This window comes from Alligator sinensis, unplaced genomic scaffold, assembly GCF_000455745.1.
Source record: "Alligator sinensis unplaced genomic scaffold, ASM45574v1 scaffold755_2, whole genome shotgun sequence".
Taxonomy (NCBI): domain Eukaryota; kingdom Metazoa; phylum Chordata; order Crocodylia; family Alligatoridae; genus Alligator; species Alligator sinensis.
In genome coordinates, this window is record NW_005841883.1 from 813349 (window position 1) to 834181 (window position 20833).

A 20833-nucleotide genomic window follows, 5' to 3' on the forward strand; every position below is an offset into this window, starting at 1 on the left:
GCAATGAAACATTGTGTTCAACTGATACCTATATGTATAGTGGCATTTCATTTTAATTGTGGAAAAACGCAGATTTTGAGGTTTTTAATCAGAGAATTTTCAGTTTGTGTTTTTATCAGAGTATTTGGGATTTTTAAACAGAAAAAAACAGATTCCTTGCTTATGACTGCTGCTCTAGCAGCCTCCCTGCTGCGTGAGCTAGACTCTGCTCTGCTGGCCTGTTTCCTTAGCTCCCTAATTCTCTTGCAACCAACTCCCCTCAGGCAGAGATTTCCTAACTTGCCACAGGTACGCCCCTTCCCTCTAATGGGCAGCTCCCTGCTTATGTAGCCGTGTTTCTTTGCTGTCTTCCTTCTTCTGGCTAGTCCCTATTCAGCTTCCTGGGCTCTGTCTGCTGCCTTGTCTCTCATTAAAGTAACAGGAACCCAAGACTCCCTGTTACAGGCTTGTAAGGGTAGGATGAGATCTTGCCTATGAGGCTGTTACTTAAGGTAATTTCTCATAAACTAACAACTGAAAAGCTTTCTTAAAATGCACAGTGTAATTTTTTGGTCCCAAGTATACTTTAGCAATTCATCACATGACTCGTGTGCTCTAAATCTGTGTTTATTGTGGATTATATTACTAGGAGACCAGAGAAGTCTTAGAGAATGGCTAAACCCTTACCAGTAAGGAAAGGTGAAAAAGAAAGAACACTTGGTTGTACTTCAGAACTTCAGTTGAAGTTTTATGCTTTCATTTTCTCTTGCTGCAGAACTATCTGCTGGGGAAAAAAGAAACCTCTGAGATGGCAGACAGAAACAAAGAGGTGCTGCTAGAGGTAAGATTGCTATTGTAGAGAGTGATGTTTATTTCTTAGTTACAGTATGGTAAACCTAAAAGTTTGCTAAGATGTACACTGATGAATGAAGAGGAGTGAGTTTCCTGGCAGTGTAAAGCAGGATATGTTAAATGTGAAGTATTTACCTTGGAGATGTTCCCCTGTTCTTTGTGAATAAAAATATTTGGGGATTTTATTACATTAACAGCAGAATTGAATGAATGATCTTGTATTGGGATCAAATATGTGCCATATACAGTTGTATTTAAACATAGTTGAGACTTGCAGAACTCTAGCATAGTGTTTGATCCCATGAAGATATGGACATTTTTTCTAGAAATGGTACTTTCCAAACTTCTGTCTGCTACCCATATAGTATTAGGTTTGCATAATACAGCTGAGTCTCAAGCAACAGTTTGTTGTATCCAAAATTGTATTGCTAAGCAAATGTATAAGAAATTGAAACAGTAATAGTTTAATAGATCAAAACCCCCACAAAATACAAAATAATAAAGACAAGGGCAAAAAAAATGTATTAGACAAGGGAGCTAATTAAAGTGACAAAAAATTAAACAGCTTTTCAGAACAAAAGCAACCACAAATAGAAAAAGATATTAAATATAACCTCAGGCTCAATTTTCTACAGTTCTGTGCCATTTGAAAGAAGAGACATCCTAATACTGAAAATGTTTTCTAGCTGTTACATTCAGATGACTAGCACTTCTGATACAAAATGGGAGGGTAATGGGAGTGCTTCCTTTTGGAAATAAACAAGTATGATTTCAATGGAATAACACTGAAGTAAATATTTAAAATAGGGCTAAAATATATTGGATTACACTTATTAAGGTTCTATTTATAAATAATGTATAAATGATTATTAAATTATGAAGAGATGTTTTAATACATGGTTAAACAGTTGCTAAAAACCGTTTGAATTAGGTTGCTTGTAACCATGACAGAGATGCAACCAGCATTTACACCACCTACTTCTGTTCTTATAATCCTTTATAACACCTACTAGTTATTTTTAAAACATGTTGGAGCATCTGTTAATCCTTTAGGAATCCTTTATCAATATAAACTTAATATAAAGCATGACCAACATTTGTAGTGTGAGCATTTAGTAGGAGATGAATCATGATTGGGCCCAAGTAATTATTAATTGGGCTTTTTTTGCATATTTGGGAACTAGGACTCATTCACCAGGTTTGACTAGGAACAGTTGGTGCACTTCAGGACCAATTGTTGATAAGCAGCATTTAAGAACCTTCGCAGTAGTGGCTGAGTAGCACCTTTGTTAGTGTTCTCTAAATAAGAAAGCAATTAGCTCAGAAAATTCAAAGATCAAATGGGCCTGTAAGATTGAATTACCTTTTTGCTTTATAATTGGTCCCTCCATGTTATAGCTGAGTACAGAAGAAATTGCTCCTGGTATGTGTTCTCTAGATAAAGAAATTCCATCTACAGCACTGTAAAGTCAGTCAGTTTCATCATTTAAAAAAAAAATTAGCATGCTACATGTTCTCTCTCTTTTCAATGGTCCCTTTGGTTCTCTATAGGAATGTTTTTGTGGAAGTTCTGTAACAGTGCCAGAAATTGAGGGAGTCCTGTGGCTGAAAGATGATGGCAAGAAGTCTTGGAAGAAACGTTACTTTCTTTTGCGAGCTTCTGGAATCTACTATGTTCCTAAAGGAAAAGCAAAGGTGGATTTTTTATTAAAAAGCATTGTTTACTCTAACTTGCTATCTGGTAACTGTATTCTTCTGGAGGAAAAAAGGCAAATAAAACACATCCTGTTGATAATTTAATCCTGAATGTCACATGTAGTAGGAGCCTTGAATACTACTGCTGAACTTCAGCATTACGCTCTTGTGTAGCTTAGTGTCAAAATCCCTTCCTAAAAAGCATCTTATGGAATACGTTTATTCTAGAAGCATGTAATGCAAGGATTCTGACCCCAAATTAAAATGCAGGTCATGAAGATCTTCCATTTAGAAGAGTTTGACTTGCGTATTTGTTGGAAATAGAGCATTTTCCCTGAAAAGTTAGTATTTGGGTTCAAGTGAATATCTTTCTCCCTACCTGCATCAGTAGGCCTGTTTTTCTCAGATTGAGGACTGACTGACACTGCAAATATCAGTGTATCCTTGACTGACACGTGCCAAGAAAACTAAAACACCAAATTACTGTTAGAAGTTCATATCTAGTGGCTCCTTTTTAACTTAATTTTAAATGTGGTTTTGAGTTGATACATATTCTGAAATCAATTCACAGTTTCTAAAAGCTTGTTTACAGAAATAATAATATAAAATAGAATAAAAATAAAAGCTTAAATATTTCCAAACGTCCTGACAGTTTTGGGTTTGTTTGCTTTTTTTCAAGATCTCTGGAGTATTTTCCTTTCTCTGCAATAGAGCATTCTTATAACTAAGACTTCTTACAAAAGCTCAGATTCAGGCATTTATCATGCTGTGTTGGAAAATTGGCTGAATCTCCTTGAACTTCTGTAGCATGAATTATAGTATATGGTTCTTGGGTTTAGTTTCTTGGCACTGGTGCATCCATTTGCAGCAATGTGCTTTGTTCTGAATAGTTCAAAACTAAGAGTTTCTCTGTACATTCATTTGCAGCAGTTTATTTAAAGGTGTGAAATTCCACCAATTTCTGTTCTTTGTTACTTACACCACAGTTTATGTGGATCTCTTTGGTTATGCTTGCCAATATGCTTATCTCTGTAGCTACCAAGCTGACCCAATGTATGTAAGAGTCACTTCAGAAATAGCTGCTGCAGTTTAACTACATCAGATGTCTAGCTAAACTGGTGAACCTATCTACATTAGTGCTTCTTAACAGGGCTGCTACAGAAACCTGCCAGGGGTGTTGTGATGTTGTTGCTGCTGCCACGGGGTAGAACTGCCCCACATTCCTCCATTTCCAGGTGGCATGTCAGAGCTGAGTGCAGAAGCGACTGCAGAAGAGTCTTGCTTACCTGCATTACACTATACGGGCAGATCCACCGCTTCTGCTGTAGCACTTCCTTGTTCAGATTCAATGTGCCTTGTAAAAGCAGAGGTGCATGGAGCACTTCTGTGTGGTGGCAGTGGCATGCATCTCCAAGCTGCTGCTGCCACAAAGTGAAACTGCCCTGCAAGCCTCTGTTTTCAGGAGGGTCATCAGAGCTGAACAGGAAAAGCAGTAGTGGCATGCCTGCCCACATAAAGGAATGCAGGCACATGCAGCTTTGTCCTGCTGCCACTTTGCAGTTCAGCTCTGACATGCCTCCTGCAAACAGAGGTATGCAGGACAGTTCCACCTGCCCTGCTCAGCTCTTCTTCCAGGAGACACCACACAGGGTCAGCCTGGGACAGGCTGCAGCAAGAGCATGTGTTGTTCCTGCCACAACCACTCCTGGATCTGGCCCTGAAAGAGGCACAGTTCCACCTGGCCATGGCAGTGGGTTGAATATAATCTAATCAATTAAGAACATGTTAATTATGAATAGAAATATTATTTGATAATGTTCAGAACATAGTTATACTAGGTATTTTTAATGAGGTGCTGCTGAATTTTGAAAAATTTTGGAATGGTGCCATGAGTCTAAACAGGCTAAGAACTACTAGTCTATATAGTCCATGCCTCAGTAGGAAGAGCTTGTAGTCAAATGTGGAGGTTTTTCATTGGCCCTCTGATCTTCCTTATGAAGAGTTTTCATAAATGATTCTTTTGGTATTTAACAGGTTTCACGGGATCTTGTGTGCTTTCTTCAGCTGGATCACGTCAATGTTTACTATGGACAGGACTATCGGAACAAGTATAAAGCCCCTACAGACTACTGTTTAGTGCTAAAGGTAACTTTGTAGGTGTTAAGAAATCCTTGACCAAACGCCACAAGTTTAAAGGCACCAACAGAAAATTTCAAAGCACACTTTCTTTGTCTAGTGTGGTGGTTCTCAATTCGGGTGCCATAAGACCCTTTCAAAGTGCTGTGGTGCCACAGCCAGGTGAAACTGCCCTGTGTACTTCTGTTTCAAAGAGGTACCTGCAGAGCCAGACTGGGAAGTGAGGTTACAAAATTAGGCTTCTGGGTTCAATGTAAACTAATGTATGCAGGGGCTCCTGCCATAGTTGCTTCCCAGTTGGGTTCTCCAGGTCCTCGCCCCTACCCTGGGCAAATTCAAGAGGAGGTTGGACAGTCACTTGTCTGGGGTCTTGTGAACCCAGTGTTCATTCCTGCCTGTGGCAGGGGGTCAGGCTAGATGATCTGTTCAGGTCCCTCCTGACCCTAGCTACTATGAAACAGAAGTGTGCAGGAGAATTCTACCTGCTGAGGTCACCCCAACAGCCTAGTGATGAGATATTAGGACAGTGGTTCTCAACTGAGATGCCACCTAATTCAGAAAAGTTCATGGCAAGGGTGCCTTGAGTCTGAAATGGATGAGAACCACTAATCTGGTGTCCTATGACAACTAGGTTCTTTTAGCTATGTCCTTTTAGTTGTGAGGAAGTAGGGAAGAAGAGGATTTAATGTAGAGAATTAGTATAGAAAATTTATACAGGAAAGTTGTAATGCAGAACATGCTCTCTAATGGTGTAACCAGTAGAAAATTACACTAATTTTCAGTGTGAATCTCAGAAATATTACTTTAAATGAGAAGTAATTCAGTCTACTGAACAGCTGCTTCCATAAATCATAAGGAATAAGAAGCATTTTTATTACATACTAGAAAATACATTGTTGTGCAACCCGCTGTTAAATGGAAGAGTGGGACAATGCAGAGAGGCAAAGTAACTATGCAGTTCCTTTCGTCCCTGCATAGCTGGTTGATTCCCCTCTGCATACAAGCTGCATGGGGGAGATGAGAAATTATTGCGTTAGTCAGCAGGTTCTTACAGTAGGTTCTGCCTTGTACAATTTACATTTCCCAAAAGTACTGCTGTTCTAAAACCGGAGGGTTAAATCCTGTTTCCCTTCACATACCTATATGGCAATGCAGCCATGTAACTTCAATTTTGGCATTTGCCTGCAGTCTGGGATTGTTTCACCTGGCACAGGAGGAGACCCTGTTCCAGCTCCCTCCTTGACCCCTGAATAGCCAAGAGAGGGAGATAAATGGTGGTCAGACAGAAAACAACAAGCAAGAGGATATGTGGCTCAGTGAAATTAATGCTATTTTGGATGGGAGGGGCTGTGAATTCTAGGCTGGACCCTTGCTCTGACTGAGGCAGAAGCTTCTCCACTGCTTTTCTTAGACAGTGAATATTAAATGCAAGGTGCAGTGGGTCAGTGTAAAGAGGAGTCTGCCTAATGTTTCACCTGTAGCCTGCTGGTTAAAACACTTTGCTGCAAAGCAAGAGAGATTCAAACGCCCTAGGAGTGAATGGGGTAAGTGCTAGGGCTGTGCGAAGGTTCGGTGCCTGATTCGATTTGGCAGAGATTCAACCCAATTCGGTCGCCAAATCTCCAAATCTGAATTGAATCAGAGGACCCTTTAATCTCTTCGAATCGAATCGGAACCCTCCAAATCGATTCGGAGAGATTCAGAAAAATTCGATGATTCAGACACAGCTTTAAATGTTTTTTCTACGTACCTCTAGGTAGCAGGTGGCTCATGAATGCTGTGATGCTGGGGCACATGGAGTGTCCCACAGGAGTGCGGGGAGGCTCCCCAGCACAGTCGGCAGCAGACCTGGAAGTGGACCAGAAGCATTTCCGATCCACTTCCGGGTCTTCCGAGGAGCGTGCTGGGGGCCCTCCTGAGTGCAAAACTGGACACAGTATTCCAGCTGCAGCCTCACCAAGGCCAAGTACAATGAGAGAATGACATCCCGGGATTTGCATGAGAAGCATCTATGGATGCATGCCAGCATTTTGGTCTCTTTACTAGCCGCAGCATCACATTGAAGGCTCATATTCATCTTGTGTTCAAGATGGATGTTTGAGGAAAGGCAGGGGGTGGGAGAGGGATGCAAAAGGGAGAATCTTTCCATGATACTGGTAGTGAAGAGGGGGCATGGAGCATTTTTGCCATATGAATGCATGGCCCACTTTGTTGTGACTTGGTTTATGTGCTGATGACATGCAGTACACTACCTACCCTAGGTTAGAGGAAAAATTGCCAAAAGTGTCCCTGTTTGCTTTGCCCTTTTTTATGAAAGCGAGAAACATTCTCTAGACATCTTCCATATAATTTTCCTAGACAGGCATATAGTAAACTAAGGGGTAACACTTTTAGTGCATTCCCACCATAAATTAAATGAGCCTTTTTAATATGTAACCCGCTACCGATCAGTGATATGCACTGGTTCTTTAGTAAAACTGTGTAGATAAAGATCAGAGCTGAAAACACCCTAAGACAGGAAGCATGAAAAGCAACTGAAAAGGAAATGCATGTAATTAATGTAGTGCCCAATTGCAATATTTTATTTAAGGTTGTGACCTTAAACCATAGGGCTACCAACTGAAATACTATCAGAGTTATTTTACATGGTGCCACGCTATCTTCCTGTAGCAATCAAGCCACCATCTTATTCCCACACATTGTGTTATAAATAGTGCCAAACTGAGCTAAAAAGCTATGCCATGTATAGGTTGAAACAGTTTTTTACACTGGTTTCGCACACAGAAATCCTTGATTATGAATTGGATAGTGGTGGAAGGATGATAAAAAATGTTTGTTCTCCTTTAGTGGGTCAGGTTACTTGTTTGTTTATGTCTTATGCTTTCATTTCATATATGAGTTACTAAAATGCTTGACATGGCTACTGCTTTCCTTATGTCTCCAAACTCAATGAAAAGGTTATAAAATCCTGCATAGTTACAAATGTTGTATATCTAATACCTTTAAACGGAAAAGGTATGCAGTTCTTCTGCAATTAATTGGAAACAATTAAAGGCAGAACTTTAATTTCTTTGGGTAATTTTTTTGCTGTAAAATGGTTTCCTGAATAGAAAATATCAAGCCAGAAATGGAATTGTGCTTATTTCTCCAGTGTGTCATATTCTATCTACATAATTCAAACGTGGCTCTCACTGAGCCATTTCTTAAAACTTGCTGACCATTCAGTATAAACTAGGCCAAACCTTATTAGAACAAATTAAAAAAAAAAAACCTTAATTTTGATTTTTAGTGTAAGCCATAAAAATCCTTACTAGCCATGTTCTCAAATTTTAAGAACTCAAATTTGAATATGTTTTCTTTTCCAGTAAGGACTTGTGATGTGGTTACTTGACTATTTAGCACAATGTTGAAGGTGTAAAATAAAATGTAGTGGTGGTATGTCACCAGGCAGTTTAACAGGAGATTTAAAATGACACTGAGCTTTCTCTCTCTCAAAGATGTCTTTTGTATAAATCAGGTTTTAGCAAATTGAAGAATATAGTTTATTTACAGATGCTCAGTTTATACCGCTGGCATTAACAAAGTTGGAAATTAACTCCCAATTGCCCAAGATTTTTTTCAGAAAGAATTTTTTAACAAATGGAAACTGTACAGTCACATCTCTTATCCTTGTCCAGATTCAGATTTTGCCTCTCACATTAAATCTTGCTGCACAAATATGTACTGCTGCTTGTGTAGATGTGGTCATGAGGTTAGATTGGGGGTGGGGAGGGCTTCCTTTAGGTGTGTTTATAATTTTAGAAAAAACGGGCTAAAGCATTTTTTTAAATTACATGCAGCAGTCATTAGCTGGGAGTCTACACTCATGAACTCTGTCCTCGTGGCTTCCATTAATTTGCTATACACCCATGTCCAAGTCACTTTCTTTCCACAGTTACAAGCAGGGTTGCATTTTTCCCTGTACTCCAGATACTTTAAAGGAATTGACAGCAAGAACAAGTGAAAAACAAGATTATTAATGATACAGCTGACCTTGTGCTCATGTTGAATTCCTCCCTAGGGTTGTAGGGATAGATATATAGTTGGTAGATTTGGAGCGCTTGTGAAATGTTAGACTTACGACCATGTTAAGTGGAAAATGTAGTGTGAACATGTGCTCTGAAAAGAAGTATCTTGGACATTATATATAAAGTAACCTTCAGAAAAAAGGGAGGTACCTTTTGATCTTTCAGCAAGTCTTGGTATTACTGAACCATTCCCTGATGAAGGGCTTAATAATATTGTTCATTGCTACCCAACAACTGAGAGAGAAATAACTTCTACAAAATGGACAAGGAAAAAACCATGTTATCCAGCCGTAGTGGTTTCCAACATCCAGATTTGAAAAACAAATATACATTTCTTATTTGAATTCTTTATGTTCCACACTAAACTTAAAATAGAATATTTTTTTCTAAATACATTTAAAAATGCTGTGTTCTCTCTTTTAGATGGGGGAGGGAGGGAGAATAAGCATTTTTAGCCATCTAATATTCTGTTCCAGATACAGTTTACTTTAAATTTCTGATGAGTTTACTTAAAAGTTAACTAAAGTAATTGTGTTGAACAGTCAGGAAATACACAGATGGAAATTCTAGTATGGGTTTGCTTTTCCCAGTTATGGTTTTGGCAAGACAGAAAGTTCAAGTATTAGCCTTCTACCTTAGCAGTGTTGGTGTTGGTAGAAATCATGTGTTAGTGATAAATCCTGTATCATTCAGTGCATGGTAGGTCACTCTTCCCCTCCTGTATCACACTACTTACATTATAAAAAAGTTTCTAGAAAGTGGGAGTTTTCTGAACTATTGTACTGGTCAGAGTATGACAGTCTGTCAAGAGCCCAAGGAAGCAGAAGATCTTTTATACCAGGCTTGTCCAACATGCGGCCCGCCAAGCCGTTTTCTGTGGCCTGCGGTGCTGCAATGGGAAACGAAAGTAAACACTATTTACTTTCGTTCCCACCCCTTGTCCCTCCCCCAGCCCCTCAGCAGCTTCCTAATGGCTGCTGAAGGGCTGGGGAAGGGACAAGGTTCCCACACGCACCGCGTCAGCTTGACGTTGCCAACGCGGTGCATGTGGGAAGAGGAGTAGCCGTGTGCTGCTCGGGACAGGATGAGCCCGGCCAGAGCAGCAGGGGCTCAGCTGCACTTTCCCCCTACCTGTGCCGGTCAGTCCCGAGCAACACACGGCTCCCCCGCTGCCTCTGCTGGCCGGTGCCGACCCAGGCGGATCTGTCCCATCTGGAGCAGCACGCAGGTGAAGCCGGATTCCCACGTGCTGCTGCGGACGGGAGGAGCCCAGCCAGGTTGGCACCAGCCAGCAGAAGCGACGCCAGAGCCGTATGCCACTTGGGACTGACTGGTGCAGGCAGGAGGAAAATGCAGCTGAGCCCCTGCTGCTCCGGTCGGGCTCGTCCTGTCCTGAGCGGCACACAGCTCCGCTGCCGCTTCTGCTGGCTGGGGCAGACCCAGCCAGGCTCCTCCCATCCCCAGCAGCTCGTGGGAAGCAGGCTTCAGCCGCATGCTGCTCCAGATAGGATGGACCCAGCCCGGGTCAGCACCAGCCAGGAAAAGCGGCACGCAGCTGAAGCTGGCTTCCCACATGCTACTGGGAACAGGAGGAGCCTGGCCGGGTTGGCACCGGCCAGCAGAAGGGGCGGGGGGTCCGTCGCTGCTTCTGCTGCTGACCTGGCTGGGCTCCTCCCAGCCTCAGAAGCACGTGGGAATCTAGCTTCAGCTGTATGCTGCTCCGGATGGGACAGACCTGCCCAGGTTGGCACCAGCCAGCAGAGGTGGTGGTGGAGCCATGTGCCGCTCGGGACTGACCAGCGCAGGTAGGGGGAAAGTGCAGCTGAGCACCTGCTGCTCTGGCTGGGCTCATCCTGAGGTTCATTTCATGTTTGTAAAATGCTTGGAGAGCCCCACATAGATGCACTGTATAGAAATGCAAAATATATTTTGACTTATTTGGTTGGCACCTTGGGCTGAGATTTTCGAAGCTGAGTCAAAAGGCCAACTTCCATTAAAATGAATGGGATTTAGAGGGCTCCAAATCTTTTATGACAACTTTGTAACATGCCTATCTACCCCTTTTTGCAAATCTCAGCCATAGTTTGGAAGCTCAGCCAAAGAACATAAGAGCTTCTGAACATAAGAGCATAAAAAGTGCCATGCTTGGTCAGCCCCATGGTCCATCTAGCTCAGTATCCTGTCCCGAACAGTGGCAGAGGTGGATGCTATAGAGGGCGAGTTTTGAACTGGTTATTTAGACCCACTTCATTGTCACTTCCTGCAACTTCATTGGTGTCAAAGGTCATGTGACATCACTTCCTGATGTGATGTCACTTCCTGTGAGGTCTTTGAATGTGGCTCGCCGGCCCACTGGGTGATAAAAAGTTCATGATCCGGCCCCACATTCAAAAAGATTGGACACCCCTGTTTTATACCATAATACTGTAAGATTAGCCTTTTTGTAGCATTGAAACTTGTAAAGGAGATCAGGCAAACAGCCCCTATGTTTTAAGCTTCAGTATAAAATAGTATTTTTTTTCTTCTGTTATTAGTGGAACACTGAAAGGAGTTCAGAAATCAAAGTGAATATCTCACCTTGAAACGTCAGTTACTCCATGTTTCAACAATTAGAATGTCTTGACTGGGAACCAAACAGATAAATGGATTTATTTGCATTTTCTGATGTAGTTTTTCATTAGATTTGAAAGTAACAATCTCAGATAAGGAACCTTTTGAATAAGCCCACTCATTTGTTGAACCCAGTAGTACTGGGTTGTGAAACTATTTGAGTTGTGAAACTATATATATTTGAGTTGTGAAACTATATATTTGAGTTGTGAAACTACTTGCTTGTTTTTCCTGGGAGTAAAATTGATCAGACTAAGACTAAATATTCTTCCCATAGCATCCTCAGATCCAGAAAAAATCCCAGTATATCAAGTATCTCTGCTGTGATGATGTCAGAACTCTACACCAATGGATTAATGGCATTCGTATTGCCAAGGTAACTACTATTTAACCATTTCTCTTCTTTCATTGTTGCAGTGTAGTGCTTGTAATAGTGTTACATATATATTGTTGATTTATTGGGACAGATGATGAGTTAGGGGAGAGAAGAATAAGAAGACTGGGGTCAAAATTATGATTCATTTGAAACAAACTTTAATTGTCTAGCAAAATGTTATATATTCTAATTTTCCCTTTTTTAATCATTTTGAATTTTAAGCTGCACAAAAGTTTCAGACTGTCTTGTGTATTACTGCTTTTTAAAAGCCTGACAGTGGTATGTTCCTTTCCTTACCAGACTTTCAATTTTAGGTGCCTATGCACATACAGAATTTTCAAACTTTTAATCTGTGTCATCCTGCTGTCTGATTGCACAGAGAGGTTCTAATAGGCTTGTGAAATCACTGCTGGGTTTTAGCCATGCGGACTCATTTTGGGTCAACTCCTATATGGACTTGGGTAAAACAGTTATAAGGAAAGTAGATTTAGTGGTTTAAAAGGTGGTTATCTAGGATGAGCAGCTTGTCTCGCTGCATTAATTATGCAATTTTCTTGCATGTTTCTGAGAGAAGATATTTAAATCCATCAACTACATGTAGCACATTTCCTCTTACTATAACATTCTTGTGGGCTACAGAAACCTGGAATATAAATCAGCCAGCTGAAGTGGGCACAATCTAAACAATTATATTGTGTTCCTCTTCTTTTTTGTTTAGTATGGGAAGCAACTGTATGTGAACTATCAGGAAGCACTGAAGAGGACTGAATCAGCGTATGATTGGACTTCTCTGTCTAGCTCTAGCATCAAGTCAGGCTCCAGCTCTTCCAGTTTACCAGGTAAATATAACCTAACTTATACTGGAAAGACTTGTTGATGACCTTTTCTTTTAAAACTGCTTGGAGATCCCAGTTAGAAGCTAGAAAATGGAAATCATTATTTCCACATAGTCTCAGGTATTTCATATTTGTATTTAATCTCAAAACACAATCTGTTGCAGTCCTCAGTCCTTTGGGTATGCTCTGTCAGTCAGATAAAGTACTTTTGCCAAAAAGAATTTTTCAAAACCTGAAAACAGAGTGAGCGTCATTCCATTTCCAATACCTGCTGTTACCTTTGTTCTCACCATTTGGGAAAGAGGATTCAAGATTCATGTTTCAGCGATGGGATAAAACTTTTTAAACTAAGTGGTTTGGTGGGATGAAGCGAGTAAAATAAATAATTGGAAAGTAATCTCTGTTCTAAAGCAGAAATTCCACAATTTGTTTGTACCTAAACCTAAATCAGACCCCTGTAACAAGGTCTGCCTGGGTACAGAAACCTGTTCCCACTGACCTCAGTTTAGTATAGAGACTATTTTAAAGGCAAATACTAGTTAAAGACTGAAGTGGAGGCGCAAACCATTAACCACATTTTCAAATGAATATACATCTGTTACAAATGCTTTTTTAACTTGCAGGGGAGTAATCTGAAGCATAGTTCTGTGACAAGATTAGTTACAGAACTATGATGTGCATTGTGGACAGAACATTGCAAAGATATAGCCACAACTCAGGAAGAGTTTCAAGGACCAGCTGTAAGAATGATTATATTGGAAAATGTTTTAAAATCAGAAACTCCGGGCACTCAATCTGCACAGTTTTTTAACAGAGAAGGTTAACGGGTAACTTAATAAGTCTCTAAATACCTACATGAAGAACTAGGCTTTGATAATGGGCTCTTCAATCTATAAGACAAAGATATGATAGGAGCTAGTGTCTACAAGTCAAAGCAAAACAAGTACAGAGTAGAAATAAGACAGATTTTCAACAGTGAGTGTAGTTAACCATTGGAATGGCTTTCCAGGGTTAATGGCAGATTCTCCATCACTGGCAGTTTTTAAGTCATGATTCAGTGTTTTTCTGAAAGAGATGTATAGTTCAAACAAAAATAAATCCATTGACTTGTTATGCCAGAAGTCAGTCTGGAACATTACAGTAGTTCTTTCTGATGTGGAAGCTATGAATCTGCTGAATCTCTTAAATCAAGGTGCACATTTTGTGAATTCACAGCATAGCTAGGCTTGAGCAGAAGCTTCTGTAAGGCTGGAGAACAGGGAAGACATCACAAATTATTTGAAACACTACTATTTTTAGAATTTCAGATTTCATTAATTATCAGATTCTGCTGGTTTGGGGGTTTTCAGGCCAGCAATCTTTCAGTGTCTCTTCCCCAAGAACTAAGGTTGTTTTGTGTACTTAATGGCAATAATGTCCTTTGAGCTATCGTATTTGCTAAAGCATGTTATTAATCTGTTACTTCTGTGCACAACAAATGTCACTCAAAGAGCTGCATTACAAACACATCGACTTACTTAATCTTGACAGAAATAATACACTCAATTCCTTAACTTTCTTTTAAACAGAATCTCAGTCGAATCACTCTAATCAATCTGACAGTGGAGTTTCTGACACCCAGCCAACTGGACATGTGCGTTCCCAGAGTATTGTCAGTTCTATGTTTTCCGAAGCCTGGAAGAGAGGTACTCAGCTAGAAGAGTCCAGCAAGGTAACACGAAGACTTTAGTTTCAGAACAAACACTCACACAAAATACAGTAACGCTTCTTTTGCATCTGTATCTTTAGTGGGATTTCTTCTCATTTTTCTCTGCATTCTTAACATAATGCATTATAATATTTTTTCCAGCTTTCTAGATTTCTTCATGGTAATTAAGAATTCACGTTCTGGACCTGCTGTTTCTATATGTTATCAGAATTCCATTAAGTAGCATTTGATAAAGACCAAATAAAACCACTTAACTGCCAACAAGCTAAATAAAATTATTTCAGTAAGAGCTTTTTACTCTATCAGCTAATCACATCTTTCCATTGTAAGGATGTGAACAACTGAAACCTGGAACCAGGGGTGCACAGATGTGCAAGCATGTTGGAAGCATTACTAGACCAGGTTTCATAGAAATGTAAGTGGGAAATGATAGAATCTGTAAACAAGACATAAAATATGCAAGTCATATGGCATTTGGAAGTAAGAGGAAAGCCGATGTCTCATGTTATATAAAAAGATTTATAGCTCTTGTTTGCTGAACTCAGGTCTTTTGTGGTTTGGTTAGTAACCAAAATTTGTACCTGTCCATTGTAGAATAATTTTTTGGTGCAGTTCCTTGTGAACTGTTGTACACATGACAGAAATGCCAACCTGACTGCCTTTGTTGGCAGTTTCAGCAGGTACCCAGATTCTTGAATTGGGCACAGACACTAAATTAACTAATTCAGCTCAGATATGTTGGTAGAATGTTATGAGAAAAGCCTAGGGTGTCTGTCTCTGTACTGCTACCGATCTTGCATCTTTCATGGATGCTGAATTTAACTGTATCTTAAGCTGTATCTTAAATAATAGCAAACAGATCATTCTGCCTTCCAACATGGTGATTGACTTGTGCAGAATATATAGTGAATATATAGTGTAACACTATTTTCAAATACACTGAAGCTGTGCAACAAAATTACAGTTCTCTTAGCAGTGTTAACTTGCACATACTTTTATGTTCTCATAATTTATTAATAATATTTATCTGGGATCTCTAGAGCTTTGCCTTTTAGGTTTTTAATATAAACATAATGATAAGTTGTACATACTGTGGCCCAAACATTTGAAGTGTATGAGCCCAACACCTGGTGCATGTGAGGTCTCATACAGACATTCAGTTTCTCTTCGGAGAGTTGCTGCTCTCCCAGGAGAAACCACAAGTGTGCAGGTTGGTGTTCAGGCTTTTTCTCCCAGAGTAAAAATGGCCATTCCAGGAGAAAAATAACCAGCAACCAGGGTTAAGTCACTCCCAAGAGATGTTTTCCTGGGAGAGAAAATGTTATAAGCTGCATATCAGTAGATAACTGGGGTAGATATGGATATTAGGGCTGTGCGAAGCTTCGGTCCCTGATTCAATTCAGTAGAGATTCAGCCCGATTCAGTGACTGAATCTCCAAATTGAATCAGGAGACCCTTTAATCTTTCCGAATTGAATTGGAACCCTCCAATCAATTTGGAAAGATTTGGCAATTTGGACATAGACACAGCTTTAAATGTTTTTTTCTACATACCTCAAGGTACCAGGGAGCCCATCAATGCTGCGATGCTGAGGTGGATGGACCATTCCACAGGAGCAAGGGGGGCTCCCCAGCACAAACAGCAGCAGACCTGGTAGTAGACCAGAAGCACTTCCAGTCCACCTCCGGGTCTGCTGGGGAGTATGCTCCCTTCCCCCCCCGCACTCTCCTGGCTCAGCGAGTGGTGCCTCTTGGGTCTGGGGGGGGCACCTGGGGTCCCCCCATGTCCGATCACTGAACTGGGGAGGAGTGGGGGCGCCTCCCACCTGCTCCCCGCTGTACCCAGAAGTGGACCGGAAGTACTTCCCAGTTCACCACCAAGCACACAGGGAGCGGGAGCGCCCTTGCACTTCTGTGGGACGTTCCATCCGCCCCAGCATCGCAGTGTTTAAGAGCTGCACCTGGTACCTCAAGGTATGTAGAAAAAACATTTAAACCTGTGTCTATGGCTGAATCGCTGATTCTCCAAATCAGCATCAAATCTTCAGGTTGAAGATTCGGCTGAATCGAATTGGGGACGGTGATCCGAATCAACAAATTGAATCACTGTCCCCGATTCAGGTCGAAACCGAATCAAATACAGCCAGTTTTGCACGCTTCTAATGGATATCTGTATGTACCTAGACTTAATCTTCTCAGGTACTGGGCATGTGCAAAAGTTCATGCACTTTTGAAAAGTTGAATTTGTACAGCCTATGTGACATGAGTGAGAGAATATTGTTATAAGAACTGTAACAATCATTTCCTGAATTTTTTTACGTTTAAAACTGAGAATTTATCTGCTGCACCCGTAACTTCTTTTTCTTGTAATTCTCATGGAGTGTTTATGAGGGGAGGAGAGCTGAAGTTTAGTATTGTGGGTTTGGGTTGCTTTATTTTTACATCTCCATGGTGCTACTGGAAATTGCTCAACTAAAAACCTAAGAATTTGTACTCTATCTAATTAAAGCTTTTTTTAATAACATTTTCAGACTGGTCTTTATTGAGGGCTACCCATGTGCAGACAGGTTTTATAAAGTAACGATTTGAGTTACTTTATAGGCAAGGGGAAAAAAAATGTGTTAATAAGGAAAAGGCATGTGGTAGAGAAATGTGTGAATAGACTGCCCTACATCTTTCCAAAGACTTCACCTTTGGATTTGTGAAATATGAAGTTTTAACTCAAAAATAAATATTTAAAAAAAAACTCAGAGAGAGGGGTTAGAACTCAAGGACTGATTTACATTTTTAATCTCAACCATCAGGACTATAAATGCTATAGTACATGTTTATTGTATTACTGGGCTCAGAGACTAGTGTAGGACACGAGCTCGGTGAATTATGGGGATACTGAAACATACGAAGCTATATAAAAATAAGTTACTGAAATAGTGTCAAAAGGCAGTTTCTGTTGCAATGACTATGAGGCCAATAACAGAAAGTTTAGACTCAAGCGTTGCCTTCTGAGTTTACTGTAATGTTCATTGCAGTGTTGGTGCAGTATGTTCACTGGTTTTAAGGGGAACTAAACAAGGTGAAAAGTTTGGGCTGGCTTGACAGGCAGTTGCAGTACAGAGTAGAGTCAATGCCAATACTAGTTTAGGCTCTCTTTCATTGGGCCATAAATACTCATGTGGAAAGAGGCCTCTTACTGGTTGGTAAATACCTTTCAGTTTTTCAGACCAGACACTGAGAAGCTTCATAGGGATCGTAACCTAAGTGGAAGGAGAATCATAATGCAGGGTTAAGATTGTGAATAGTAAAAGGATCAGTGAGCAAAGATGATCTTGGAGAGTCCCCAAGAAAGATAACTTTGGGTGTTAATAGAAGCAACCGAATTTCAAAGTGAAATTTCTAATTTCACTTGGAAACGCTTAAAAAAAAAAAAAAAAAGAAGAAGAAGAAAGAAAGAAAAAAAAGATGTTTCAGCTAGGGGGGCATACGTATGGCCCGTGGCATACTGGAACATCTTAAAATTGCCTCAGCTGCATGCAGGAGGCAGTAGGAAAGTCAAGTAAGTAGGGGCAGCAGGGGCTCCCTAGCTCTTCACTGCTAGGATTCTGACTGTCCGGCCACAATCCTTTCAACCTCTCCTTTTTCTCACTCAATGGAGAGGAGAGGTAAAGTGGGCTGGAGCAGAAAACCCTGGAACTAGTGGTATAGTTGAGTACCTGAGTGCCAGGACCAGGAAGTGGTCTGACACAGCCTGCAGACTGCCTTCCTCTCTGCTCTTCTTCCCTTCCCCATGTTGAGTGGGGAGAGTGGGGCTCTGTGGGATTCTGGAGGACCTGCGAGTCTTCCTGTCCCTGCACGCCCATAACAGGGATGGAAACACTGTAAACACCTAGGATCTGGAACCAACTTTCAAGGGAAGTGGTGCTGGCTCCTACCTTGGGGGTCTTTAAGAGGAGGCTTGACAGTTACCTAGCTTGGGTCATATGAGCCCAGTATTCTCTCCTGCCCGGGGCAGGGGGTTGGACTTGATGATCTACTTAGGTCCCTTCCGACCCTACATCTATGAATCTATGAACCTCTTTTCAATAGGTATTGTTTTGGAGCACTTCAGCTATTTTTGGAATGTTTCAAAGGGCATATATGCTTGTACCAATGGCCCTTTGAAAGCTTCCAAAAGCATTTGAAACATTTCAGTCCACGCACATTCATAAAGGTCTGCATCTGTCTATATTACGGAATAGCAGACCTGTTTTTGTATCTCGTCAGCATTGTTTCCCGCCTCGAAGTACACCAAGGAATTCTTCAGATCAAAACAATTTTAAAAACAGTGCCACTATTGTAAACATGAACTACACAGTAGTGGTTGCTCTCTGCTTTGAAACCTCACACATGTTATTCATAAATATTCCTGAAGAAGCACCACATTGCTGGGAATTAAATGCTGCAAATTGTGGCATTTTATGTAGTTTGGCCATTCTACAATAAGAAAAAACCTACAACCAGATAAGTCTTTTGGATCTTTAATAAACCAGCCATCACTGAACACATGTTTAACTTGTTCTTTAACTTCTTTTAACTATTTCAGAATTAAATAATTATTTAATTAATAATTTTACAAATTATTGTTTGTAAAAAAAAAATGTAGCTGGATAGCACTTGTTTTTATAATCAGTGTGAAGCTAAATGCTGCATGCTTTATATGCATCTAAAAGCCATGTTCATCTAGTCAAATCTTTTATGAAAAGTTTGCCCTCTGACAGTACATTTGAAGCAAATGTAGTAATAGTGCTTCAGGTTGCAAAGTGAAGTGGGGACAAACTTAACTAGCTCATGGACTTTTTATCTCATAATCTTCACAGATCCTATCATGCTGGGATGACTGCTTGTTAATTCTTACGTCTCCCTCTCTCTGTTTTACGCTGCTTTGTGTTTCTCCTGTTGCTTCATTGTCTCGGGTGTCAAATGTGAAGTCCAGCACAGCTAAGGTCAGCACACCCATGGTGCCTTGTACAGGGCAGGATTAAGGTCAGGGAATTTTAAACACATTAACTTGGGTGATTTATATAACAAAAATCTTACAGACTAACCCCTATAAGAGAGCCTAACCCTTTTTTGAAAAACATTGATTTCTATGTGGAGTTTTGTCAGATTTCTTGCCTTATCAGTCTGATTTAACAAGTAGGGGTACATCCCACACTCATAAATCTATCTCTTTGGTTCAGGCTCTGTTCATATGTAGAAGTGATCTAGTGCTATCCGTATTCTGGCCCCTACAACCAATTGATATGAAAAACCTTTATATAGTGCAAATGAAATTTTACCTAGTTAAATACATCTGCAAGACTTTATCAAATAAAGGGTTTAGTAACTGTAAACAATCCTTGCTAGTTAGTTAGCTGCTTTCCTGGCCTTGTGTTGAATTACATACATCATCATGGAACGCGCTGCTTGGCTTCAAGCAGGGCTATGGTATGAGGAGGGTGGAGTGCCAACTACATGTAATTCTGTTCTTTAATCCTGAAGAGAAATTCAGGGCACAGTTTAAAAGAGGACACTTTATCGCTAATGTATGGAAGCAAACCCAATGAGTAGCCTATCCTGTTTGTAGAATGCAGTGTTTCCTCCATTCTTCCTTTTCTCAACTCACCTTTTTTCTCTTTGGCTTGCTTTTGCTTTCTCTGTGTTACATTGTTGCATGCCCAGCTGATTTTTCTCCAAGAATCTTTATTTTACACATTATCTTTTGGGGTGTTTTCCATAAAATTCACCTTTTTCTTGTGCATTGCTCAGTGTCAGTGCATGCAGGGTGAAAGTATATCAATAATATTTCAGAATGTTTTCAAAGTGTTAGCAACATCATGACCAGTGCTAACAAAACTAGAGCCTTCGCTCGTAGCTGTTTATGGTCCAACCTGAGTCTGACAGAAGGGAATAAAAGTCCACCATCTCATAGTGTGCATGGCTTCCTTTCTATTTAGTTTAGTTTCAAAAGGTGCCTATCTACCCTGCCTTCTTCCTTGCTAATGGCCAGGCCTGCAAAGAGATCTGTATGGGGATCATGTATACCCAGCTGGAATCCTGTGAACTAGGATTCCACTTCGAAACACGGGTCTGTCCATGGAGCTCTTGGCTGACTCATGCTCCCATCCTGTCCCTCCTGCATGCCAGCTGCAGTGGCAATCAAGTGTTGTATCTGTCACCAGCTCAGAAAACTTGAAGTCAGATCCTTTTTCTGTTGTCCAGGCACACAGCTATGTAAACCTTTCCTCTCTGTCCTCATCACTCCGTCAACCTGCAGTGAGTGCTCTCTACCAACATCCAGTGTTTCCTTGTGCTGCATCTTCCTGCATGTTGCAGTCTGCTGCTTACTTTTCCAATGACAGGCACGTTCAGAACCTGACTTTGTAATCTCTCTCTCCCTTTCTCTCTCTCTCTCTCTCTCTCTCTTTTTAAACCCCCTTCTTATAGGCCAGAATGGAGTCTGTGAGCCGGCCCTTCACTTCGCTTGCACCTCCTGTGTCCCCGCAACCAAAAGCAGTTGCCCCATATACAACTGCCCAGCCATCTCCACCCCTCCCGCC

General features: G+C 40.8%; 1 protein-coding gene across 1 annotated transcript in view; it reads left to right on the forward strand.

Annotated features, from left to right (window-relative positions):
- The window catches only part of RAPH1 (Ras association (RalGDS/AF-6) and pleckstrin homology domains 1), a 189043-nt gene that overhangs the window by 129094 nt on the left and 39116 nt on the right, over window positions 1–20833 (forward strand). The window contains exons 10-15 of the mRNA XM_014516900.2: window positions 755–820; window positions 2383–2526; window positions 4561–4671; window positions 11617–11715; window positions 12434–12554; window positions 14120–14262. Coding sequence (XP_014372386.2) covers window positions 755–820; window positions 2383–2526; window positions 4561–4671; window positions 11617–11715; window positions 12434–12554; window positions 14120–14262 — 684 coding nt within the window. The remainder of the gene's footprint in view (window positions 1–754; window positions 821–2382; window positions 2527–4560; window positions 4672–11616; window positions 11716–12433; window positions 12555–14119; window positions 14263–20833) is intronic.